The sequence below is a fragment of the Aquarana catesbeiana genome, linkage group LG02 (genome assembly GCF_042186555.1).
Source record: "Aquarana catesbeiana isolate 2022-GZ linkage group LG02, ASM4218655v1, whole genome shotgun sequence".
NCBI classification, from domain to species: domain Eukaryota; kingdom Metazoa; phylum Chordata; class Amphibia; order Anura; family Ranidae; genus Aquarana; species Aquarana catesbeiana.
Window position 1 is genome coordinate 329806542 of NC_133325.1, and position 26502 is coordinate 329833043.

General features: G+C 39.1%; 1 protein-coding gene across 2 annotated transcripts in view; it reads right to left on the reverse strand.

The window, feature by feature from the left end:
* The window catches only part of DMD (dystrophin), a 3507873-nt gene that overhangs the window by 633144 nt on the left and 2848227 nt on the right, over positions 1-26502 (reverse strand). For both annotated transcript variants that reach the window (XM_073614841.1, XM_073614839.1), the window contains one exon: positions 6302-6380. In XM_073614841.1, coding sequence (XP_073470942.1) covers positions 6302-6380 — 79 coding nt within the window. The remainder of the gene's footprint in view (positions 1-6301; positions 6381-26502) is intronic.

Sequence of the window (26502 nt, forward strand, 5' to 3'; positions counted from 1 at the left end):
GTGCAGCCATATCAGTGCCCGTCATTGAAGGAGAAAACGTACTTATTTACAAAAAATTTTAACAGAAACAAAGAAAAACTTGTTTTTTTTTCGAAATTTTTTATTTGTTGCGCAAAAAATAAAAACCGCAGAGGTGATCAAATACAACCAAAAGAAAGCTCTATTTGTGGGAACAAAATGATAAAAAAATTGTTTGAGTACAGTTTAGCATGACTGCGCAATTGTCATTCAAATTGCGACAGCGCTGAAAGCTGAAAATTGACCTGGGCGGGAAGGTGTCTAAGTGCCTGGTATTGAAGTGGTTAAATTGTGGGATATGCTGAACTAGCCAAATATCAATACATTTACGGCCAGCCTTAGGTTCCTTTTCACATTTTCTAGCCTCTAAGCTTGCCTCCTTGATGAAAAGTAGGTTTTTTTTAAAGGAATCAAAAGCTCAAGCTTAAATTTACACACATAATTGAATTATTAACAACAATCACTCAAAACCATGACAATTTCTTCAGACTAATTAAGCCCCATACACAGGGGCTGAATGTCTGGCAACATTGGCTGGTTCAATAAAAAACGGCCGACATTTGGCCCGTGTGTATGGTAGGCGGTCCAACAGAAGCCAACCATTTGGCCGGCTTCTGTCTGATGAGCATGCTGGAAAACCAGCAGCCAACGGCTGAGAGTGCTGATCAGAGCGTTCTGGTGGCGAGGCCATCCCCCTGTTAGCACAGAACAGCTCAGCGGGTGAGATTGCTGTACTAATGTTGGATCGTTAATACAGTGGCTCCAACTGGAGCTGCTGACAGTTTTTTTTTGTTTAACCCACTGGGTTGAACGGAAAAAAAACTCATAGTTTGTACCAGGCTTTAGTCTGAAGTTTTATGTCAGACAAACCACAGCCTCAAAGCAAGCAACACCTGCTTTGCTGTATCTTTAGCTCCAGGAATTCTTTGTCACGTATTAAATGTTTATATGTAAAACAAAGATTGTATATAGAATGTAAAAGAGCAGTTATATAACGACAATTTACAAACATAAAACTAAACTAAAACGTATTTAAAATCATTACATTAACCAAATACAAGCAGTTTGTGAGCATTTTCTACTGTATTTATGTACATTCTAAATCATTGTTCTGTTTTCAAAGTAGCAGAGGTCAAGAGGTAAAGGAAGCGCCTCATTTTATGCTGTCCTTATGGTGGCCATACGCATAACAGTATTTATATAATTGGATGATATGATCTAATCTATAAATTCAAAAAATCAAAAATACACATACTATGTTGTAGATCAATTTTAAGCAAAACCAATCAATTTTATCAAAATTAGTCTGATCAGTCTGGACATGAAATCTGATTGTAGGAATGTAGATAGACTGATATAACCATTAAGTGTGTGACACATCGAACAATCTTTTCATTCTGTTTCCTTAATCAATTGTTAATTTTATTAATTTTTGGGGGTAAGGAGTGATATATGATTTTTAGAAAAAAATCAGGACAAACTTGAAAGCAATGTTTAGTAAAAACAGACAGAATTTTACAAATTCTAGCCATTTTAACCCAAATATATAATTGTACATAGAAATGACAGTTAAAAATGCTTATTGCTTAATTTGTTCCAAAAATAAAGTACTAGGGTACATGTACATTATATAAATACATTTTTAATAACTTTTTTTTTTTGTAGATTACAGTTCATCACACTGAAGTAAATTACATAGGATAGGAATGGGTTGATTGGTTCTTAATATGCTATTCCAAACTTGTTTTTGATTGATTTTGAGTATATGGTCCAATCTTATTGAACTAATTCAATTAGAGCATTAGGGCCTGATTAATCGCCTTTATCTACATAATCAACTCATACAGTGAATAATAGGAACTTCCTTAATACACATATAAAGAGATACATACTCTACCTAATGAATGGCTTTATATGCTGAAATTTCAGACAACTCTTGCTCTCACTGGATACAAATCGTGGGGGCAGCCCATGGTATACTTAGAGCACTATACAAATGTTGATATACTGCCTGTTGCACAGAGATTCCAGAGAATAAAAGAGCCCTTCAAGTTGCACCATAGGGCTATATGCTGGACTCCTCCTTCACTGCTCATTGTATTTACTCATTTTCACCTAACTAGGGTTCTTGAAAGTTTTATAGATAGGTATATTAGTATGGACAATGTCAGGGAAATAATTGTGTGGCATATGAATAATTAAATATGTTGTGGCACAGGTTAATACATGTATTTAAGGTTGGGTGATGCATCTAAGGAATTGTTATACGTGTGCTGTAGGGGCCCCTAGCAAGCTGAACTCCAGGCCAACAAAAAAGCATAATTTAATCCAGCTATGTGTCCATTAACACTTTGTTAAATATATTTTTTAAATGCAAGCAGAGTAAGTACCACAATTTAACTTGGTATCAACATTTGAGGTCCCTGTACATCAGAGGTCAGATTATGGGAAGGAGAAACAATACAGGAAGACAATCAGTTGTGCTGCAGTGCAAGGTGCATACTAATAGGAGGAGAGAGCAGAGTTATGCAGCGTACACACGACCAGACTTTTTCACCGGACCGGTTCAACGGTCTATCCGATGGACTTTCGGCGGACTTCCGACGGACTTTCCAAACAAACGGACTTGCCTACACACGATCACACCAAAGTCCGATGGATTCGTACGTGATGACGTACGACCGGACTAAAATAAGGAAGTTGATAGCCGGTAGCCAATAGTTGCCCTAGTGTCGGTTTTCATCTGTCGGACTAGCGTACAGACGAGTGGACTTTTCGATAGGAACTGGGTTTGGCGGAGGTCCGACGTAAAGATTTGAAACATGTTCCAAATCTAAAGTCCGTCAGAGTTTCGACCAAAAAAGTCAGCTGCAGGTCCGATGAAGCCCACACATTGTCGAATTGTCCGCCGGACCAGTCCGGTCGAAAAGACAGCTAGTGTTTACGCGGCATTACAGGGAGATAAGAGATATGCTGTTTTTCCTTTCACTGTCCAGTCACAGACCTGACAAGGGATAAGAGCTGTAACTGTTTCTGAGCAGAGAAAAATTAGATAGTCTGCTATGCCAGACAGGGATGTGCTGTGTTGCAGAGCTGAATAAATCTCAGAACTGAATAAATATAAAAAGAAATCAATTGGCAGATAAAACAGCTCCTATATATGTTATTAATCTGTGCATTTTCCTGTTTGGCTGGAGTTCAGCTTTAAGGTGGATATTTGCAATAAAACCACACCTTGTAGCTTCATAATAGGGTAAGTACAATAGTACAGCAATGGTAATTGGCATTACAAGACCCCTCTGTAGTTTATGCCTACTTTTAGATTAGAAAAATGAACTATACTGTATATTGGCATTTGGCAATCAAATATTAATATTAGCCCAAAGTTCCTCTATTCTCACGGGTTATTTTGTATGAAAGTTAGAGCATAAATAGTGCTATAAATAGATAACAACGGATTAATAAATATATGCTAAGATTATCAAAAAGAAAACTGGTAGAAAATTGAACATAATGCACTTAGAGAGAAAAATAACCATTATAACATTTACTTCTATACAATTGTGCTGCAATGCACTTTTTCTGTTTTGTCAGTGACCCCATTTTTTATAATTGTGCTAAGGGTAGAAAAAAAGTTTTGCAGATCAGCAGTGCCAAGAACACTGTAGTACAGTGTTCAGGTAGCAAAGCTAAATAAACTATTGACAGCTGGAGAAGAGAAGGTTCATCTAAAATTTAATGAGGTGAACCAAGGGCATAAAAACTGAAGGTTAAAACAATTAGCATGGCTGGTCACCTAAATTAATAACAGATTTGGTAAGAATGCCAGGATTAAATTGACACTTTTCTATCATGGTTTTAAGGTGAGAAAGAAACATTTAATTATGGATCAAATCTGAAGTATATAGAGATCCAATTGACAAGGATACAGATAAAAATGACAAATTTATAATAAAACGCACTCCTGATTTTCCAGATGGTGTAGACAATAAATATTTTAATGAACATTTATGCAGAAAAAAGTAGCCACTTATTTCCGATACAGCTACGGCATGTATTATTTATCTGCAGCAATGGAACATGAAGAAATACACAAACTCATGACTTTCAAAACAGAAAAAAGTATTTCATACATTGGGAATAAATATCAATTGCTTCTGCTCCAGTCAAATAAAAAGGAATAAAAAGCTTTGTGAATAAAAAAGGTGATAGCAACCAGTGAGATAATGGTCATTTTTATAAGTAAGGTTAAGAATCTGTAACATCTTAATATTTATTTTCCCTTTACATATTTTAAAGCTTAAATGGTTAAAGTAGTATTAAAAACCCTGCATTTTTAGCACAATAAAATACACATTCCCCAGTGAACTATTTATTAAAAGTCTTACTCCAGCACTGGCAGTTTTCAACTTTCAATTCTGCTCGCTCCCACTCTGTCAGTGCTGCTTCCTTGAACTTCTAGTGTTCGCAGGAAAGAGTTAACAGTGGACAATGTGGTCTGAAGCCAGTCTGTTAGACCCCTATTACACTGGGGCCGCCCGTGTGTTAGTGGTAAAGCACCGCTCATTTTAGTGGCGCTTTACCGCTGTTTAAGCAGTGCTTTACGGCCGCTAGCGGGGCGCTTTTAGCCCCAAAGAAGGGGTTAAAAACGCCCGTGTTGTGGTGCTTCTGAAGTGCTTTTCAGGCGCTTCGGAAGTGCCGCCCATTCATTTTAATGGTCGGGGCTTTTTGGGAGCGCTGTATACAGTGCTCCCAAAGCGCTCCAAATATGCTGCTTGCAGGACATTTTCTTACGTCCAGCAAGCTCACCTCCCCAGTGTCAAAGCACTCTCCGGCGGCATGGAAGGCAGTTTTCAGGTGATTTACAGGTGGTATTTTTAGCGCTAAAATGCCTGAAAACTGCCTCAGTGTGAAAGGGCTCTTAACTTTGAAAAGGGTGGGGAAGTGCACAGTGTAAGGAGACACTCCTTAAGTGATTAAAAGAGATGTATGGGTTTTTTTTTTTTTAAGATTCATACTTACCTAGGTGGATGCAGCATCAATCCGATGCTACATCTGTCCCCTAGCACCTCCAACCCGATCGCTGGGTTCTCACAGCTCCCTGAGTAGAGAGCTGCTGTCTGCAAGTCAGTAGCTCTCTGCTCTGCCCCCGCACTCCCTGGAGTGCTGGGCTGTCGAGGGGGCTGGAGCATTCGGCTCAGGCTCTCAGTGGCTTGCTGAGATGCTGAACCGGGTGCTGCTCCAGGCATGTGGGCAGATCCCGACTCCATTGTTGCAATCTTGCCCAACCCTGGACCAGCTCTGTGACATCAGCTTCAGCCCACTATCTGCTGAAAACGGGTCACAGGAGTGCAGAATGAAGTACACGCCTGTGATCCACAGGAGAAGTACAGCCAAACAAGCTTTGGCTGTACTTCTCCTTTAAATCAGCTTCTGGAAGTGCTTACAAAACTGTTTTAGATCAAGATGGGAGTTATTATAAATTCTGTTAGGTCTTCCTGTTTAGAAAAGATATGGGGATACATTTCAGAACAGGTTGGTGTAAAATGCAAGTGCTCAATATGATCTTTTGACCAGACCATAATGGACAGATTTGATGGATGGGATAGACCATGGCCATTAGTAAGCCCTTTTTAATTTTAATAGTCTTTGTTAGAGTCTCCCTGGAACCCGATCAGTATACTGCAATTGTTGACTATAAACACCTCAGAGGGTAGAATATTGACTTAACATTATACACAGCAGCATATAGTGACACTGAAAAAGATCTGGGAATGAATCTTGGTTTGCGTGGATTGGCTTACTAATATTTTAGTCATTATAAAACACAGAATTAACTATATCTTTGGAAGTCCTATTTGCCTCTATAATCCATTAGAATGATGAAAATGTGCTTTTTTTTATTAAATTACATGTTCATTCTGAACTTACTGTTTACTGGCAGACACATGAGACACTGAAGTCTTTGACAGTAGAAAAGTGTGAGATGCAGCCAAGCACTCCTTTTCAATCGAAATCCCCAGGGAGAACAACATTTTGAACATATAGCTGGATTCAATGACATTGATAAATCTCAGACTAGTACTGTGTGAATATTTTGAGGCAAGCATTTAAGAGCTCCCTTTTAGCTCGTACTGATCGTCGTTTTTTCTATGAAAAGTACAGACTCAATATTAACATCGGGAAGGTAATAATGTGATGTATGGGATTTCATCTTGTGAACTGGGAAGGTTGAGTAAACCATAAAGCATGCAGGTTAATTAACAGAAGTTAAAATGCTTACTGGATAGGAAGTGCTGAGACGTGGGGCCAAAATCCCTGTGGGCTTCATGTAATTGTCTGATGCGCTCATCAATGGACACCTTAGAGGGAGAGAAAAAGAAAAGATTATTTCAACACACGATGATGAGCAGCAATTAGGTAGGGAGGATATTATTGCTCTGCAAACCGTAGGGTTTCAGGCAATGAAATGCTGTGTCAGGGCTGTAAAACTCTTAATGCCTGTTTTATTTTTATATTGTTTGAGAAACATTTCCCTGTTTAAAACTGGGACACTTCAAAACACTGGAAAACAAATTATCTTACTATAAGTCATAAAATGGGAAACCATATGTCATTCCTTTATGACCTAAGGCTACAGCATTAAGTGGCAAAGGTACCATCTTGCATAGTCAGCTAATTTTCAAACATGTGTTCCTATTGTACAAACCTATATTGCTATCATTCTTTTTTATTTGTAAATCACCAGGTTATGAAAAATAAGAGGCATGAAAGACATTTCAGAGGTCATGAGACATTGCATGCAAAGGAATGTCACTAATAGACTAATGTAAAAATAAGCCTAAACCTAGAGGCTTGTTTGAGAACTGAAAAAAAAAAAAAAAGAAAAAAGCTGCGCTTAATGATATTGTCAAATATAACATCAAATTAGCTGTTTTCATTCTAGTATATTCAGAATGTTAAAGGATGGTTGCTAATTTGTTGTTTATTCCTTTAAACATGCATCATCTATACCTATAATTTCTATATTTGCTTTTTTAACATGCATCATTTATACCTATAATTTCTATATTTGCTTTTTTAATGTATTAGTTTATACAGGCTTGACAACAAAAATAATAAACAGCATATTATAAAGGTACCTAGTCAAACATAAACATTTTGCATTCTTCTTCATTACATTAACAAATCATGGAAAAAGAGAACGAAAGTAAGAGGGAAAAGGGGATGAGAAAAGAAAGAGGAAAAAAAGCTTAGGAAAAAGAAGAAAATGGAGCAAAGAATGCTTAAAAAAGATAGAAAATATTTTTATCAATTCGTTAATAAAAGTAGGTAACATCCCATTCAAAATACATTCCTTTTGGAACTCTGGTTTCTAAATTAAAGATCCAATATACACATTTTCTACTTAGTAACTTGGTAATGAAAACCCATTACCTGCTCTAATGGGGTTAGGGATCCTTTCTTTAATTTGTGCTTTAGGGGAACTAGCGCTAGAACCATGATGGTCCATGAAGTGGCATGTTATGTTGGGATTTTTATGGTCCAATATGAGACACTTAGCCGCCTGACAAGTCGCATCCCGTTCTGTACTATGGAACCGTTCTAATAGGAGCGACGCAAGTCGCTCCGACTTAGAAAAAGGTTCCTGTACTATTTTTGGGGCGACTTCAGGCGACTTGCATTGACTTCTATACAGAAGTCGTTTTGCAAGTCGCCGCTGAAGTCATGTGCAAGTTGCCTCGGTGAGTCGGCCTGGAAGTCGTGTTGCCCCTGTATGAACTGGCAGTTAGGACAGTATCTTCTTTAACTCAGTATCACTTTGTAGTATGAATAAATACCTGTGTATAATATATTTAACCTCATTAAAGTGGTTATAAAGGCAAAATATTTTTTTTTATCTTAATGCATTCTCTACATGACTGTTCCCCCCAGTCCCCCCTTAACACTTGCCTGATCCCAATCTCGACTCAGCACTGTGTCCCTCTGCAGTAGCTCTTTTCACAGAAAACTCGGCAGCAGTGGGAGCCATTGGCTACTGCTTTCAGTCAAATTCTGTGTGGAGGAGTGGGGGAGGGGTGAAGCCATGTTGTGTGTGTCAGAGAAGAGAAGGAGCCAAGGTCACCGGTGGGGGATCCCAGAAGAATAGGTTCAGGGCCACTTTGTGCAAAACCATTGCACAGAGCAGGTGTGTATAACATTTTTATTATTTTCAGAAAAAAAGAAGCTTTACAACTGTTTTAAACTCCACATTGTAACCGGTCACAAAAGAAAACAATTGAGAATCACACTTCTTGTATCCCCTCTTACTCCTGGTAATTGGTAATACATTCTTTAAAAAGATCACCTCTAAGTGTGTCCCTGGCCAACTAATATGCCCCCTTTCCATGGTAAACTGATCATAGTCCTGTTTTATAAATCTCCTCCTCAAACTCAAAACCTTCCAGTGATGAGCAGTTTTGCCAAGCGCTAATAAATTGTCCTTTCGTTAAGGCTTTCTTTTTTTTTTAAAACTTGTTTTTTGGTAAGGATTTTTTAACATGGGATGGAGGGCAACTATCAGCCTGGGGAAAAGAAATTCTTGACATTGGTTAAAGGTAAGTCTGTTCATGGATTCTTTGGTCGTTTCACAGTAAAGACCAGATAGAAAATACATACAGCCTAATAGTATAATGATTTGTGCAGCTTAAGATTAAAGTTTAGCGCCTGAATACTCAATATAGAAAAAAAATAAATAAATGCAAAACAACAGCAAAAACAAACAAAAAGTGCTCACATCAACATAAAATACAAATGGAATAAACAGCTGACAAACAAAACACTTTAACAATGCAATTGCGAAGTTCAGAGGTGACTCAAAAAGCATAAAAAACTGCAGAGACAAATAATAGATGTGACCGATGAATACATTTGGTCATGTACTTATCCTCTCTGATTTGAGAAATACGTAAAAATCTATGTGCAATAAATGTTTACAACTAATGCATAATTATTTAGTAATTTATGGTAGAGCTTGCTTTTCTGTTCCTGAAGTATTTATTTGGAAAGGTGCAAGGGACAATAATAGGACCTGTTCACTGCAAAGTAAATTATATTTATTGTATTTCTCTAGCACAAACAATTAAATCTACCATTTGCTTGGAAAAAGAAGCAATCAATAAATCTACAACAATTAAATTAAATAAATATATAAAAAGATCTCTGCACAATTTGCAGAGTGCCGTGTAAAGTTTTCTTGTAAATGGAGCATTGGATTCAAGCAAATATCTATCAAATATTAACAGCATTATGGTACATCAAGGCAGGCTAAGTAAGTATAATGGGAACGCATATATTTTTCAACTTTAAACTTCCCTACAACAAGATGATTTGTAGCTTATCAATAGTGAAAATTATCCTGTTTTAAAGGCTAAGTTTACCTTTATGAAAAAAGTAATAAATGCACATATTTTTGCGGGTAAAAAAATGTGCATTTATTATTTCTATCACAGAAGCCTGCAGAGCACTGCACCCGCAATCAGTTGATTAAAGATGCATTGTCAGGCTCCTGCAGACACTGTCTACGACTCTGTGCCTGTACCTCTGTAGGGCAGTCAGTCCCAGAGTTGTAGGAAATGTGAGCAGACTACAAGCTCACTGATCAGCATACCTCACAGTCCATTGAAACCACAAGTCTGTCTTCTGCAGTTTCATACTGCGCTTTATGAATGGTCCAACAGCCTTTTGGGACCTGTGACATGTCCCAGAAGGCTGCAAAGAAGGGGACCTAGGTGATTAAAGGGGAAGTGGGAGAGGGTACCTGTCAAAACCAGGTACCAGCTCCCCCGAAAAATATAAATGTGGTTGAGGGTTGGGGGGGTGGCAGAAAAGCGGAACTTACCATTTTGGGTTTTTGCATATATTTCCTTTTTTTAATCTACTTAATTCAAGACTAAATCATATTTTAAAAAATGTGCTGTACTGTATCTATGCCCAGCCAAGTGGAGCTCTAGGATAATTTGTCCCCTATTTTTAAGGCTGATCATAACTGCAATACTGAATAACAAAGTTATTGTTTGGTTCTAAAAGTAAAAATCACTTTAATAGAGACACTTGAAAAGCAAGCAGTTTCTGCTGTGCTCCCTTTAGAAAACCCATACTAGTCAGTGTCATGGGTGTGTCCTGTATTACATGTTTAAATGTAATATACCTGATAGAATAATAAAAAATAATTGATTTAAAACTTAAAAGCTTCAAATTAAACAAAGCTAACCTCAAATCAATATAATTTGCCCATAAATGTACAGATACATAAAAGATATACAATATATATATATATATATATATATATATATATATATATATATATATATATATATATTTATATTTATATTGTATATATATATCCCTCTACTAAAAAAGTATATACAGTATCTCACAAAAGTGAGTACACCACTCCCATTTTTGTAAATATTTTTTTATATCTTTTCATGTGATAACACTGAAGAAATGAAACTTTGCTACAATGTAAAGTTGTGAGTTTTCAGCTTGTATAACAGTGTAAATTTGCTGTCCCCTCATATTAACTCAACACACAGCCATTCATTTCTAAACTGCTGGCAACAAAAGTGAGTACACCTCTAAGTGAAAATGTCCAAATTAGGCCCAATTAGACATTTTCCCTTCCCGGTGTCATGTGACTCATTAATGTTACAAGGTCTAAGGTGTGAATGAGGAGCAGGTGTGTTCAATTTGGTGTTTTTTCGCTCTCACTCTCTCATACTGGTCACTGGAAGTTCAACATGGCACTTCATGGCAAAGAACTCTCTGAGGATCTGAAAAAAAGAATTGTTACTCTACAGTGGTTTAACAAAACAGGTTCCACTCAAAACAGGGCTCGCCATGGCCGACCAAAGAAGTTGGTCGCCATGGCCGACCAAAGAAGTTGTGTATGGCTGTGGTTAAAGGGTTAAATGATACAATTATCTGTCAACAACTTCTGTGTTGGTTGCATAACAACCAATATAGCATTTAAGTAGCTTACATTAGAACATCTTATTGTAAAAAGATCTGCTTGCATAAAATGGTGTAGCTTTAATTGGTATTAATTCTTTTTTCTAGACAAGATTAGCTTTTCATGGTTGAATTTTACTGAATCAATGCAGTCCCTGGTAGGTTATCCAAATTTGTGTCAGAGAAAGCAAATAAATATCTTTCAGTTGAACTAACTTATCACCCTGTAATGATTCAGAGGCTGTAGGGCCATTCTTCTTTCTGAATCATTTCCTTTATGCTAACTATCACATTGAATATTCCTTGTACAACAACAGCACAAGAATGTCAGGACATTGGATTCCCCGTTGTATTATGTCTTTCCAAGCAGGCAAGTTCAAGTTTCTGGTTTTGCCAATTTAACTTTTATTGACATTTATAAAATTTGACTTAATTCATAGTCCAACTGTGCACAATGACTACTAATACACACCTTAATTAAAATGACCTCATGAAGATACTGGGCTTGACTATGTGCCAATTCGTTAGTAACTGCAAAGTATATTTATCAAGATATTAGCAAAACAATGATCTTTAACATACATAGGTGCCAAAACTATCAACATGACAACCCTAAGAGGATTTTGTCTTGTGTTATTTGCGGTCAGCTGCTATTATTATGGTATACATGCATTGTTGCTTGTTTGCCTTTAAAAAAACTTGTTTCTACCTCACTCCGTAGCTAGGGGGTGCTCTATGTAATTCGTTTCACCCTTCTTCTTCATACTTTAGTCTCCATTCACCACATGTACTGTATTCTGCTTGAGCTAGACACACTATGATTTTTGACCTATCTGATGTTCATGTGTTATGCGCTGCACACGTTTTGGATTTAAGCTCTATATGATAAGCATCATGTCATTTGGATCAAGTCACTGTCTTCCAAGCTGCCGAGACTGTAATATAAGCTATTTCACCACAACTAGATCGGTTTTAGAAAACTTTCAGTGTTTTGATTGCAGAAACAGAACAGCTATATACTGTATGCTACATATATTGTAAATTAGCAGATCATATCTATTTTATTGATCTCTCTATTTCAAAGTATAACTAAAGGCACAACTTTTTTTTTTGTTTTGAATAGAGTGGACATGGATTAGAACACCTGACAGGTTTTTATTGCTGTCTGTGTCCCTGTGTCTATTTGTTCTGTTTACCATTATCACCAAAACTTAAAGATAATCCCAAATTTTAGGTTGTCACCAGCGCAGGATTAAAGAGAAATATTCCAATGGGGACACTAATTCTGTTGATAACCTGGGATTCACCAATACACAATACCAGTGCTACAAAACCAATATAACTAAATGAATTAATCCATATCATGAATACACACGTGAAAGAATATATTTGTGCAAATTAAAAATAAGTCCTCGTGTATACACTCTTGGGCAAAAAAATACAATAATAAATGTCCACAGCAAAATGATGAAGTTCCCACCACTAATTCACCACTGTGCAGAAAACTTAATTTCAAATGGACTCTCACCAGCTGATAAGACCCTTTGATGGTAATGGGTTAAGTAAGACAGGATGTGTTATGCAGAAGTGCCCCTCCTTTCTAGGGGTCTGCTCTAGACTTCCAGCAATCTCCTGAAGTCCCTTACACCTCACAAAAGGAAGCCAAAGGATCACTTCATAGTGTAGTAAATGATAAAACACAGCTTTATTTTACTTAAAATTGCACTTACATAGGTCTAATTCAAATCACGATGTCACCAAAATGAGTTGGTAAAAATAAATACGGAGGATTCTGCACTTCTGTGCTTTGGTTCTGGCATCTGAAGCACAATTTCACTTCCTCAACATGTTTCATCACATGGACTTTATCAAGAGGATTTACACCTATTATTCATTTATATAGCACCATTATCTCCTGCGGCACTGCACAAACTAATATATTTAACAAAGTGGGTAGGTAGTACTGGTAGCAAAATACTTAAAATGTAGTAACACATACAGCTATTTATTTTAAAAAAGTTAAAAAAAGTGGCCTCACTATAACTGCTTATACTCCAAAATTAGCACTGAAGAATAAGAAATCGTTAACGACTGAGGTTTTCTATAGCTAGGTTTAGGAGATGTAAACATACATGTCTGTGTGTCTGTGTGTGTCTTAACTCCTTCCTCCTTAAAACAAAAATAAAGTGTACCAGTAAAAATTGAAGAGGTGACATGGTACATTAACTTAGGTTCATTTGTTTCAGGATAAAATCCACCTATAGACCATTGTGGCTCAGATACATGGAAATATACGTGATTCACGTATTATGCAGTTATTTTACATGTTTACAGCTATGTCTTGGTTGTCCAATATTGTAGGGGGACAGCGTTGTCTCTTTAACATATTTTTAAACACAATTTTATGTTGTTTAGAGGGTATTTTTTGTCTATCTTTATATTTTTTGCTTTAATACAGTTTATATGGCATATAATGGTTTTATATGGTTTGGTCCTCCATTTAACTACTTGCCCCTTTCCCGTTTCTTTTCCCAATTTTTTTTAACTAATTACCTAAGTTGTGGAGGTACCCCGTCTATACTAGATGAATTGGTTTCTTTTTTGCCCCCAATAAATCAACAGTAGTTTGAGATCTTTTAAATTTGTTTTCATTTGTTTATTAAGCAGTGTATGACTTTGCTTTTCTCACATATAAAATTACATGCTATGAAAGCACATGTAAATGTATTTTTAGGTATATTGAACAGTATATTTAAGTTTTTAAGTCGTTCACTAAAAGTTGAAAGAAATTTGTTTTTAATGCAACATGCATCTGAATATTGGAAACGATAAACTTTGTAAAAAAGGCTTATGTCTTGCTGGCAGCTATTCATACATTGTAATGTACTAACATAAAGGGAAGAGGCGTAAGCCTGTATTCAATACAAATATCCAAATGCAGGCATTATTAAAACGTAGTAACCTCTCCTACAAAAGCACAGACATTTTAACGTCAGATGTCTTGACTTCAGTTAAGAAAATCATCCCCACATCTTCATAACCAGAGCACTATTTACTGTATAGTACTTTTGTGAAACAGTGCCTGTGTTAATGAGCTTTCATTCATGTCTGATGGGCTTTGAATTTTCATCCTAGTCTATAGGAATTTAAAACCACACAAGTCAAATGCAGTGCAAAAAGAAGTCAACAGCAGGTCAAATAAACCTGTCAATGATGTGTGAATGATGACCCAGATATAATAGATTTACACAAATATCATAGCTTAACATGGAGGTGTATACATGAGTATGAGAAATTTGCCACAGAAAGAAACCTACTTATGGGGATTTAATCCTTTCGCTATCAGGCCCTACTGTCCACTTTTAGCCTCTGGTGGCCTGACTATTTATACTATTTTTCTCCTTTTTTACCCTCAGCCATCCCTCTGACTCGGCCAATCAGAGGAAACTTTGTATTCATTTATAAAATAAAAGGCTGCTTCTTAACAGCTGAGCGCTGCTCAGACTGGCTCTTTGATGTTCTGGGTGTGAGACGGGTAGTCTCTGTCTCACAGCCAGAACCCAGCACTGAGAACTGTATGTAGCTGAAGCTACAAACAGTTCATACAGTGCTTATAGCCACTTAGTCAAGCAAATAGTTCATTTGGAACAGCTTGGTCCAAATGAACTATTTAAAATGATAGGAAACATGGAGATCAGCTTTAAAGTAATTCCTATTTACATGTAATACAAAGCATGACAATGTGGACACAGTAATACAATGCAGTGCAAAAGTGTGAAGATAATCTTAAATTTTTCATCATGTCGGGTTTATTTGTGTAACCTGTGTGTGTGTATGGTTTATTTCAATTTCTTCCTAATTTTTTGGATTATTTTATTATTTGGTACTTGCACCAGTACTGAAACCAAAGGGTGGCAAGCCCCCTGAGGCGAGGATATACACAGCAACTGTAAAAAAGAGAGACCGGGGTGCACCCATCTAAATGTAAACACCCTCCATGGTTAGGTGACTTCCTGGAGTAGAACTGCCCAACCATGGAGGGCAGCTTGACAGCTCACACAGCCTTCCTGCCCAGCACTCCAGCTTCCCTGCTGAACTCTGCAGACACACGAGATGCTTGCCTGCTGATCTTTGCACACAGGCAGCCACCATTCACCAAACTCGGCACAGTGAAGCCAGGACACCAGGACTGCCCTTTACACTGACATGCCTTCTTTCCTGCTATTGAAGTGTATGTATTTTAGTACTTTTATTGTATCTAATTTATTGAACTCTTTACATTTAGTTGGGTGCGCCCTCCTTCTCTCATTTTCAATTTTCATATAGGTAACTCAGGACCTATTTTCAGGGGAGCAGCACCATCTTCTTACCCCTCTGGAAGACTGTCCTTGTGACACTCTTAAATACCTCCTCCCCCCTCCCACTATCTAGTCTTTTCCCCCCATACCAGCTTTACCCATAGGACGCCGACAGCGCTATAGCATATTCCTTTTCTTTGCACAGAAGCTCTGACTATGATGAACTAAAAGGACAATCATTAATCCCCTTCTCTTTTGCTCAATACTCACTAACACTAAATTTGAAAATGCTCAGTCCCAAGCACTCTAGCATTAACTCAGAACCTGAAGGGATTAAATACAGGTCTCTCATGTTTCTGAATGAACACAGGAGTGCTTAGTACTGAGTACTCCCATGTTCATGAAAGACATGTTTATCAATTTCCCCGTGCCATTCTGAGGATAAAAGATGGTGATGAGACAGGATGCTGATCTTATCACCAATAGAGGTTGGAGGAGAGCACCAGGGATTGGAGGGTACATAAATATGGAAATGAAGAAGGAACAGAATGCACACAAATAAAAGCGACAGAGGGCTAAGGAGGATACATGTAGGGGATCAGTTTAAATGCACACAAGGGAGTGAAGGGCACACTCTGGGGCAGTGGTAAAGGTGGGGGGACGCTCACAATTTTTATGAATGGCTGTCATTGACAATTGGCCAGCCACTGATCACAACTATTTATGAACTGCCAGAGTCTGGGGAACCTTTCTGCTGGAGTGACCATTAGCTTATAGTCTAAGCGAGTGTTGCTGATGTAAGGGTTACTGAGCTGGCTTACTACAAGCAGTTCTGTTGCTATGTGACCCAGTAAAAGGGTTACACATAATTTCTATTATAATTTCCATTAAACTGCTTTTAACCCCTGTTTTCCCTGCTTCACTGTGTATTACAATCATTGTTCTCAGATTTCAGCTACATCACCTAATTTTCTAAACTATATAAGGTTTCAAAAATGTATTTCCATTGTGGATGAATGGAAAAACAGATAGAAAAATGTTTGCCTCCCGAGAAAGCTAAGCAATTTGTTTTCCTTGCTTCACTGTGTATTGCAATCATTCATCTCAGATTTCACCCACATCACCTAATTTTAAAAATTATATAAGGTTTCAAAAAATGTATTTCCATTGTGGATGAATAGAAAAACAGATAGAAAAATGTCTGCTTCCCTAGTAATCTAAGCAATTTGTGGCTATAGTATCCAATCCATGTTACCCAGTGACATCAGAATCATATTGTAATTTCTTTTGTAAGACAGTAAAGAAAAGAATTATGTCGTGCAAAGTACAGTAAGACCCCTTTCACACTGGGGCGGTTTGCAGGCGTTATTGCGCTAAAAATAGCGCCTGCAAACCGCCCCTAAACAGCCTCCGCTGTTTGTTCAGTGTCAAAGCCCGAGGGCTTTGACACTGAAGCGGTGCGCTGGCAGGAGAAGAAAAAATCTCCTGTCAGCCGCTTCTTTGGAGCGGTGAAGGAGCGGTGTATTCACCGCTCCTTCACCACTCCTGCCCATTGAAATCAATGGGACAGCGCGGCTATACCGCGGTAATACCGCGGCTATAGCCGCGCTATACGAGGGGTTTTAACCCTTTTTTGGCCGCCAGCGGGGGGTTAAAACCGCACCGCTAGTGGCTGAATACCGCGGTAAAACAGCGCTAAATATAGTGCTGTTTTACCGCCGGTGCCCCCTACCGCCCCAGTGTGAAAGGGGCCTTACCCAAATCAGCCAGAGTTAATCTTTCATCATCTAAAAGCAGTTACAGCAATGCAAGATGATGGTTAACTGCCTGTTATGGGTTACAAACCTTTTCACTGCCTTTTGCTTTATTAGACAATCTGGAATGTCTAACATTTAGCAGGAGACCTTAAATGTTATACTTTTTACCCAGGCAGTTTAATTTATGAACAAAGTTTCCTCAATGTCAGGAATCTTTTTTCTTTGCAGAAATTTTACATTTTAGAATATGGTAACTTTTTACCTCTGAGACCAGTTTTTCTATCATTTATGATTTTATAACATGAAAAAGGGTTTCTGTGTACGTTCTGTTTCATATTCCATCTTTTTCTGCTGAAGAAAATTCTGATGACTAGCTCAGATCTTGTCTGGATTAGTAAACTGCAACTGATAAGCAGAGCAGATGGTAAACTTGATAAGACTTTATCACATTTTATTGACTAAGACATGTAAGAATTTTTTGCGTTGATTTAAATTAATGCTAAAATCTCTGTCAGTTAAGTGCTGAGAAATTGTTCACATCCTCTATCTCAGTACAACACAAAGGCCATATAATTCACACAAATTTTTAGTGAGAATTACTATATAACTGAACTTTATAGTCTATAATCTATAGTATAATGTTATAGAAAAACAGTAAAAGGACACCTATATATGGAGTTAAAAAATTGCATAAAACACACATTTCTGAAAGATCATGTATTGATGTGTATGGAATGAAAATTATTACAGCAGATAATTTTTAAAAGTACTGAAACTTCAGTCAAGAGTGGAAAATCAAGTCTCCTAGCTTATCCCTTGCTAATCAATTATATGGCCCTGTGCCACTTGTTTATAAATGTGGACATTTATTGCACAGTGTACATATATTTGGGAGAAAAGGGATTTTACGGGGTATGTGTATGTATGAAGTTCACGTGTATTTAGCACCCTCTAGAGTGCTACTAGTGCTAGTGCAGGCACATTTATGTTATGACTCATGGTAAACTATGTGAATCAGAAATTGGGTCAGGATTACTACAGGATAGGCTGGGTGGCTCTACACAGGCAGGTCTCTGATACCTCCCCCTGGATATGTAAGTTTGAAGAAATTTCCAGAAGTTAGTGGGCGGAGGCCAGGAAGACCTGATCTGCATGCTTAAGAAAATCTGACTAATCCTCATGCAGAATGTCCTGGCAGGGTGGATGGATCAGCCCTTAAATATGACAGAGCCGAGCCAACAATTGAGTCTGGTGGAAGATGGAGTGCTGAGGAGTCTGTTGGTGGCCTAAGAAGGACTCCTAGGTCTGTGGGGGGCTCTGCCTCCAGGCTGGGCTCGGGCTGGCTTGGGAAGATCCTGACAGCATTTCTGTTTGGAAAGGAAACAGCAGAGAGCAAATAGGACAGTGAGCACATCAGAACATTCGGGGATTCACAAGGGGAGAGATTGCCACATGTAGCACACATTTAGGAGGACAGCACAGTGCTTAATCCTTCCTATTCCTTGCCCTAGGAGATCTTCAGAGCAGCCAGGTGGGCTGGTGGACAAGCAGCCAGGAGGGCTGGTATTCCTGCAGGCAGTAGAGCTGGGAGCAGTTCTACAGCGAAGAGAAGATACTCCTGAATGCAGCTTACAACGTATTGTGCTATTTTCAAAGGGGCTAAGAGCTCCTAGTCCTCAAGGGACCTTTGATTTTGATATTTAAAGACTGTTGGAGGCCAGCAGGGAGAACAGTCCAGTATTTTGTACATAAGAAGGAAGTTGTCCTCCTCCATTGTTCCAGTCAAGTTAGGCATTACCCCTAATAAAACAACAAAACCAAGCTCAAAGACTGTTTCTTGTGTCTGGATGCAAGTGAAAAATGTTTGTTGCCTGGCTGTGCAGGAGTAGGGGAAACATGTAGCAGCAGCTCCTGCGGGGGTAGTGCTACATGTAGTTTTTACCGTGTTTGCTTTAGTTCTCATTTCACCGGAGTAAGAAAAATGAGCTGGTGCCGCACTTAGCTCACATCTTACTGCCTTGCATTTGGCATAGACTAAGCTCTAATAAAACATTTTTCTTGAAAAGATCATGGTTGGAAGCAAAGCATTTATCAGAAATGGTAGGTAGGAGATGACCATAAAAATGTAATACAGCTCAGGAATCTGTACACTGCTTGACATGTCCAGGAATTGTAGAAATGTCTATGGTATGGCAAGGAACATCATAGGATGTTCCTACCAGAATTTACACATTTAAAATATTCAATAACAGTCACGCAAGAATACATGTTTTGATTACAAAAACATACACAAAGATATAATAAGGGCCATATTCCCATGCAAGATAAATGCAATTTCAGGTATGATGGTCAAAAGGTACCTACATATATTAGCTTGGTGTCTACATGCAGTTCCTGAGTATAGATGAGTCACAAGAAATCCAGATAGGTGGGGGCCTGGGTTGCTGGTAAATTCTCCCCCTTCCTCATTTAGGAACATAATCATCATTAGCTATGTCAGGAACTATGAATCAGACTGAGACAAAAAATGCAGCAAAAATCACACCTTTAATGTAATAATAAAAATAGTACAGATCAGGATTGTAGTCAAAACATAAGCCAGGGTACGGAAGCCAAAACAAGTAATCAAACGAGGTGGTAATCAGGAAGCCTGGAATTAGCATAGTCAGAAGCCAAAGATCAGGAACCAATAGGGACGTCAGCTAGGCAAAGTCTGTAAGACCCCTTTCACACTGAGGCAGGTTTCAGGCATTTTAGCACTGGAAATAGCAACTGTAAAGCGCCTGAAAACTGCCTCCCATTCATTACAATAGGTGCTTTCACATCCGGGCGGTGCGCTTGCGGGAAGTTCCGAAAAGTCCTGCAAGCATATTTGGGGCAGTTTGGGAGTGCTTTGGAAGCGCCACAACACGGGAGCTTTTAACCCCTTCTTTGGGGTTAAAAGCGCCCTGATAGCGGCTCAAAAAGTGCTTCTTAAACAGTGCTAAAGTGCAGCTAAAACAAGCAGTGCTTTAGCGCTTACGCGGCTCCAGTGTGAAAGGGGTCTAATAGGAACTCAGCAGAGACACTTAGGACATGTTGACCAATGAACAAGGCAATTTAAATAGCCAGAAGGGGCTGGCTGTAGGCTGGGCTGACGAGCATGTAATGATAACCAGGTGAGCAACTGTGGAAACAATGAGTGCTGACAAATATCCAACAGCTGAGCAGCCTGAGCACTGAGAAGGGAGCTGCTAAGAGCCCAGCCCTGACAGTACCCTCTTCTCAATGACCCCTCCCCCTCGGAGGGGCACCAGGTTTGAGGGGAAAATGTCTATGGAACACATAGAGGAGGGCAGGAGTATATACGTCTGAGGATGATGAGACCCAAGAGCGTTCCTCCACACCGTAACCTCTCCAATGCATAAGGTACTGTATGCGCCCATAAAAACTTATGGGAGTCAATGATAGATTGTATCTCATACTCCTCATGGTTGTCAACCTGAACCGCAATGGTTGAAAACATGGGTAAGGAAATATGCATGTTGGAAGGAAGGCCTAATGCATAGGTCACTGTGTTGATCTTATGCAGATGCAGAAAGACCCAATATACCACGGTGCCAGTTTCAGTGAGCGAACACGAAGTTGGAGGTTACGGGATGACCTCTCTCCAACTTGGTAGGAAGGTGCAGGTAGGCGTCGGTGGTCAGCATGGAGTCTGTACCTATCAGTGGCACTTCACAAGGACTCTTGGACCTGCACCCAAGTGAAATGGAAATCATGCTCCTCTAACGCAAGAAATCCTTGTGGAACAAATGTGTCAGGCAGCATGGATGTCTGGAACCCATAATTCGCCATGAACGGAGACAATCAGGAAGCCGCATTAATGACACTATTGTTAGCAAACTCCACACAAGGTAAGAGGTCTAACCAGTTGTTATGGTGGTCAGAAATATGGCAACATAGGAAAAGCTCTAAGGCTTGGTTGGCTCGTTCTGTGGCCCCATTGGACTGCGGGTGATATGCCGAGGAGAAGGAAAGCTGAATTCCCAACTGTGCACAAAAGGCTCACCCAAACCTGGACACAAACTCACTGACCCTGTCCGAGATGATAACCTTAGGTAACCCATGTAACTGAAAGACCTCCTGAGCAAAAATTGATGCCAGTTGTTTAGATGTAGGCAACTTCTTTAGCAAAATACAATGAGACATTTTTTTTAAAACTGGTCAACCACCATAAGAATAACTGTGTTGCCCTGGGAGTTGGGTAACTCCACAATAAAATCAATAGACAAGTGGGTCCAGGGCCTCTCTCCACTGGGTATGGGTTGTGGAAGCCCACTGGAAGGTGTTGTGGTGTTTTACTCTGAGCCTAGGCCACCAGAATTGTTGATACATAGACTTTATGAGTTAATTCTTCCCTGGATGCCCAGCTGCCTTGGGAGAATGGTAGGTCCGGAGCAAAGCAGCGTAAAGATTCTGCAGCGGTCACAAGGTTTGCAGCGGGTGTAGACCTACGGTTCAAGGACTCTGTAAAACTGTAGATAGTTTCTCTGGGTACATTGAAAAACCAGCAGTAGAAATGACATAACCCAGAAACTTAACCTGTTCAAGATGGAACTCACACTTTTCCATCTTACAATACAGGTTATGTTCTCTCAGCCTCTGTAGCACACGGGAGACGTCTGTGTGGTGTTTCTCTAGGGATCTCAAATATATGAGATTATCATTGAGGTAAACCACCACGCATTGCTGCAGCATATCTTGGAGGACAACGTTAATGAATTCCTGAAAAACTGCAGGAGCGTTGCAGAGACCAAATGGCATTACGAGGTATTCGCAATGTTCGGTCCTAGTATTAAACACAGTTTTCCATTTGTCGCCCTCCTTAATCCTCACGAGATTGTATGCCCCTCTCAAATCGAGCTTAGTGAAGACCATTGCTCCCTTGAGGCGGTCGAATAATTTCGTAATCAATGGGATCAGAAAAGCGCTCTTAACCGCAGGGCGATTGAGACCCCTATAATCGATACAAGGAAGATGCCAGCACTGGCAGGAGATGAGGATTTGCAGATGAACCCCAAGGAAAGTGAATCGGCAACATAGTCCTCCATGGCTTTATCCTCCAAGACAGACAAAGGGTAGACCTGGCAACAAGGAGAAATGGCAACAGGTTACAGGTCAATTGTGCAATCATAAGACCAGTGTGGAGGCAAGATACTGGCCTGACCTTTGTTGAAGACATCACTAAATTCATAGTATACTCTGGAAATGAGGAGAATGAAGACGTGCACATGACCTTAATCACTTTATAAAAACGTGTTTTACTGCATTGTGGCGACCAAAAAATAACCTCAGCAGGATGCCAATCAAAAGAGGGATTGTGCCTCTGTAATCAAGGATAACCAATGACCACTGGGTAATAAGGTGAAGAAATTACTTGAAATTGGATTATCTCATGGTGAAGAGCCCCAGTGAGAATGGCAAACTTGATCAACTCTTCAAGATTCCTAAGTACAGGTATGTCTTGGGCTGCAATCTCATCTTTAATGTTATCTGAAAAACCATGAAAAAAAGCAGCTACGAGGGCCTCATTGTTCCAACCAACCTCTGCTGCCAGAGTACGGAACGCAATAGTGTAATCGGCAACAGTTCTCTTACTCTGTTTGATGGATATGAGACCTTTGGCAGCAGAAGTGGAGTGAGCGGGAACATCAAATACCCTTTTTAAAGGAGGCCACAAACACAGGGTAATTCCGGACAATGGATTTTTGCAACTCTCATAGAGGGTTTTCCCAATCCAAGACTCAAATCAAAAAGCAAAGAAATAATGAAGCCTATTTTTCTTCTGTCCATAGGGAATGCCTGGGGTAGTATCTCAAAGTATATTCCAACCTGGTTGAGAAACCCTCTGCATTGAACTGAATCACCCCCAAAATGCTGGGGAGGTGAAGCGGAACCAGACATACCTCTTACAGAGGTAATATTAGAGGCAGGTGTCTGCACAGAGACTGGAGCAGCAGTGGGGATGGCTTGCAACACTGGCTGTACTGGAGCAGGCAGAGTGGGAGGATCCAAGTGAGTAGTATGAATCAGGAGCGTCTGTAACGCTATGTCAAACTGATCCATGCAGTGGTCCTGCTCACCCATCTGGAAAAAATATTACAACTAGATGGGTTGCCTGCATCTTCTGAATTCATGACCTTCACCTAATGTCAGGAACCATGAATCAGACTGAGACAGAAAATGCAGTAAAAAGCACACTTTAACGTAATAGTAAAAATAGTACAGATCAGGTTTGTAGTCAAAACATAAGCTAGGGTACGGAAGCCAAAATGGATAATCAGACGAGCAGATAATCAGGAAGCCAGGGATCAGCGTAGTTTGAAGCCAAAGATCAGGATCAGGAACCAGAAGGGAAATCAGCCATGTCTTTAACAGAAACTCAGCAGAGACACTCAGGATATGTTGACCAAGGGGAAGGCACGAAAGGAATGAACAAGGCAGTTTAAATAGCCAGAAGGGGCTGGCTGTAGGCTGGACTGATGAGCAGGTAATGATAACCAGATGAGCCACTGTGAAAGCAATGAATGCTGGCAATCATCCAACAGCTGAGCAGCCTGAACACCGAGAAGGGAGCTGCTAAGAGCCCAGCCCTGACAAACTGCCTACTAAAAAGCTAAACCATATAAGCATCCTACGAATACGAGTATTGGTTTGACAAAGGAGTACATGCTCCGAAACGCGTTACCACCCTGTGCTGCTTGACATCATCCTGCTGGTTTGCATTCAACGCTGGTTCAGGAAACTGGGCAGACCTTTTACTGGTGAACAGTCCCATCTTATTTCTATATAATAAATACTATTGCTGCTGCACTTAGAGGTGCTTTCTTTTTTGTTTTTTGCAGTTTGCAGAGTTTTGCTCCCATCCTCCAGAGAGCTGCCCAAGTGCTTGGCTGCCCCTTGTTCATTACAGTGTCTGGACTTTTATCCTAGTCTCCTGTGCGAGACCAACCTTTCCCAATGCTCTCATATTCTTGTAATGTACAAATGTTACATTGCTATGTAAATGTTGTCCAGTTTCTCTATTAGACAGCACTGGAAACAGGAAACAAATCAATAATGTTCAACAAACTAATTTTACAAAATACTAAAATTATTATTTCTGCAACAAAAAATTTTCTGCATTCATGTTTAAAAGACACATGTCTGATGCTAAGCTGGGGCAGCTGTCCCAGATGCTATAAATAAAATCTGGTAAAATCCAGGATGTAACCAGTAAGATTGGGTAAATAATTAGAGACAATATACATATTATATAATTTATATATTCTATCTCACAGTCATATTTTATTTACCATAATTTTCAGAGAGGCCTGGTGAAGCAGAATACAGACTCCACTATTATTATAAAGTATCCTTTAGAGGTTGCATACAGTAGATGTACAGTAGATGAATGTTGGTCATGTAGGGTCAGCACATAGAGGTAAAGGTCATATTCTGCACAGCAGAATGCAACTACATTAGACACTCAGTGCCTTTGCTGACATTTGATCGAAACTGAATCAAATTAACGTAACAACCAATTTTAATGGTATTATTGATATCATATGGTTCTATCATTATAAATATTAAAATGGTAAAATACTGTAGCTACCATTATGATATTTATAAGCTGAATGAATGTTGGACTATGAAACTAAATGTTTTATTAGTAAATCCATTGGGCTGGAGTGAATGTGCTTTGCAAATCACTGTTTAATATGTTGCCACTATAGAAATGTGGTAAAATAAATAAATAAATAGATTTAAAAAAAAATGTTTGTTAGGAAAGCAATCTGCATCACAAGCAAAACAGTCTCTCACATAGATGTGAAATAAAAAATGAAAAATATCAGTGAATTGTGATGCAAATTAAAACATTTACTATGCTGCAAAAATATACTTTCATGTAAAAGCCTAAAGCAAGCTCTAAGAAAAATTGACTGAATTTATTCTATACACGAGAGATCAATGCCCACTGTACTGCAAGACCACATTTCTCAATGCACTCTGGGATAGAAAAAAAGAAAACATCAATACTTCAGGACAATATTATGAGAAAATTCAATCTACCGGATGTCACATCATTAAAGTAATATAAAACAGTTTAAACATTTTTTTCTAGAAACTGCTGAATACAGGACAGAGATAGTGTCATATATTTGAAACATACTGGCCAGGTTGTTTGGCATTTACTATCCAAGACTGTTTAAGCTACAGACAGAAAGAAACTCATTAGGTTATAGTAAGTTTGAAACTGTCAACACAATAATATCACTTGTCAAATAAGAACAAGGGAATCAAAGCATGGGTGAGGCTAAATTTTCAGGGGTACCATACAGGGATGAGTGTCTAATTAACAAAAGTCTTTTAAGCTATATTTCCATTTCCAAAAATAAATTATAACCTAATAGTCAGAAATATCTGTTTTTACTGTATCAACTCTACCACTGAAATTGTATCAAGCAAGGGTTTGTTCAGCTTACTTGAATTTTCTTAAATGGCAATTTGGAAAATATTGGGTCATTCTTTCATTACAATGTATGCTTTTTTTAAACTGATATTTTATATAACAGTTTATATGTTTGTTTTTTAAATAAATATTTAATAAAAGGTGGACCCATTATTGAGCATAATGCAGTTGATTTACTAAAACTGGAGAGTGCAAAACCTGGTGCAGTTCTGCATAGAAACCAATCAGCTTCCAGGTATTTTTGTCAGAGCTTAAAGTGGAGTTCCACCAAAAAATGGAACTTCCGCTGTCCGGATTCCTCCCCCCCTTCGGTGTCACATTTGGCACCTTTCAGGGGGGAGCAGATACCTGTCTAATCCAGGTATTTGCTCCCACTTTCGGCGAAAGATCACAGCAGTATCCTCGGCGATCTACGCCATGTCAGCCCCTCCTCCCCTTTGCTGTCTTCTGGGAGACACACGGGTCCCAGAAGACAGCAGGGACCACTCAGAATGCGCAGCGCAATTCGCGCATGCGCTGTAGGGAACCAGGCTATAAACCCGCAAGGCTTTACTTCCTGACTCCCTTACTAGCAATTCCGGCGCCTCCACCCGGAGCCGAGGGGAGGGGAGACATTGTGGGCGCCTTGGACATGTAAGTATCCTTACTTTAAAAGTCAGCAGCTGTAGTATTTGTAGCTGCTGACTTTTATTTATTTATTTTTAGGCTGAACTCCGTTTTAACTGAACAAGCTGACGTTAGAAGCTGGCTGGCTACCATGCACAGCTGCCCCAGATTGTGCACTCTCCAGTTTTAGTAAATCAATCCCAATGTGTTTTCTAAAGTGTGTGCAGTGGGAGTTGATCACTTTCACCTTCTCTTAGTCTGATTCAAATTTTGTATGGAGCCTTCTTAAACGGCAGGGAAGGGGAGACTACACTAAATGCATTTCAGTTTAATCAAG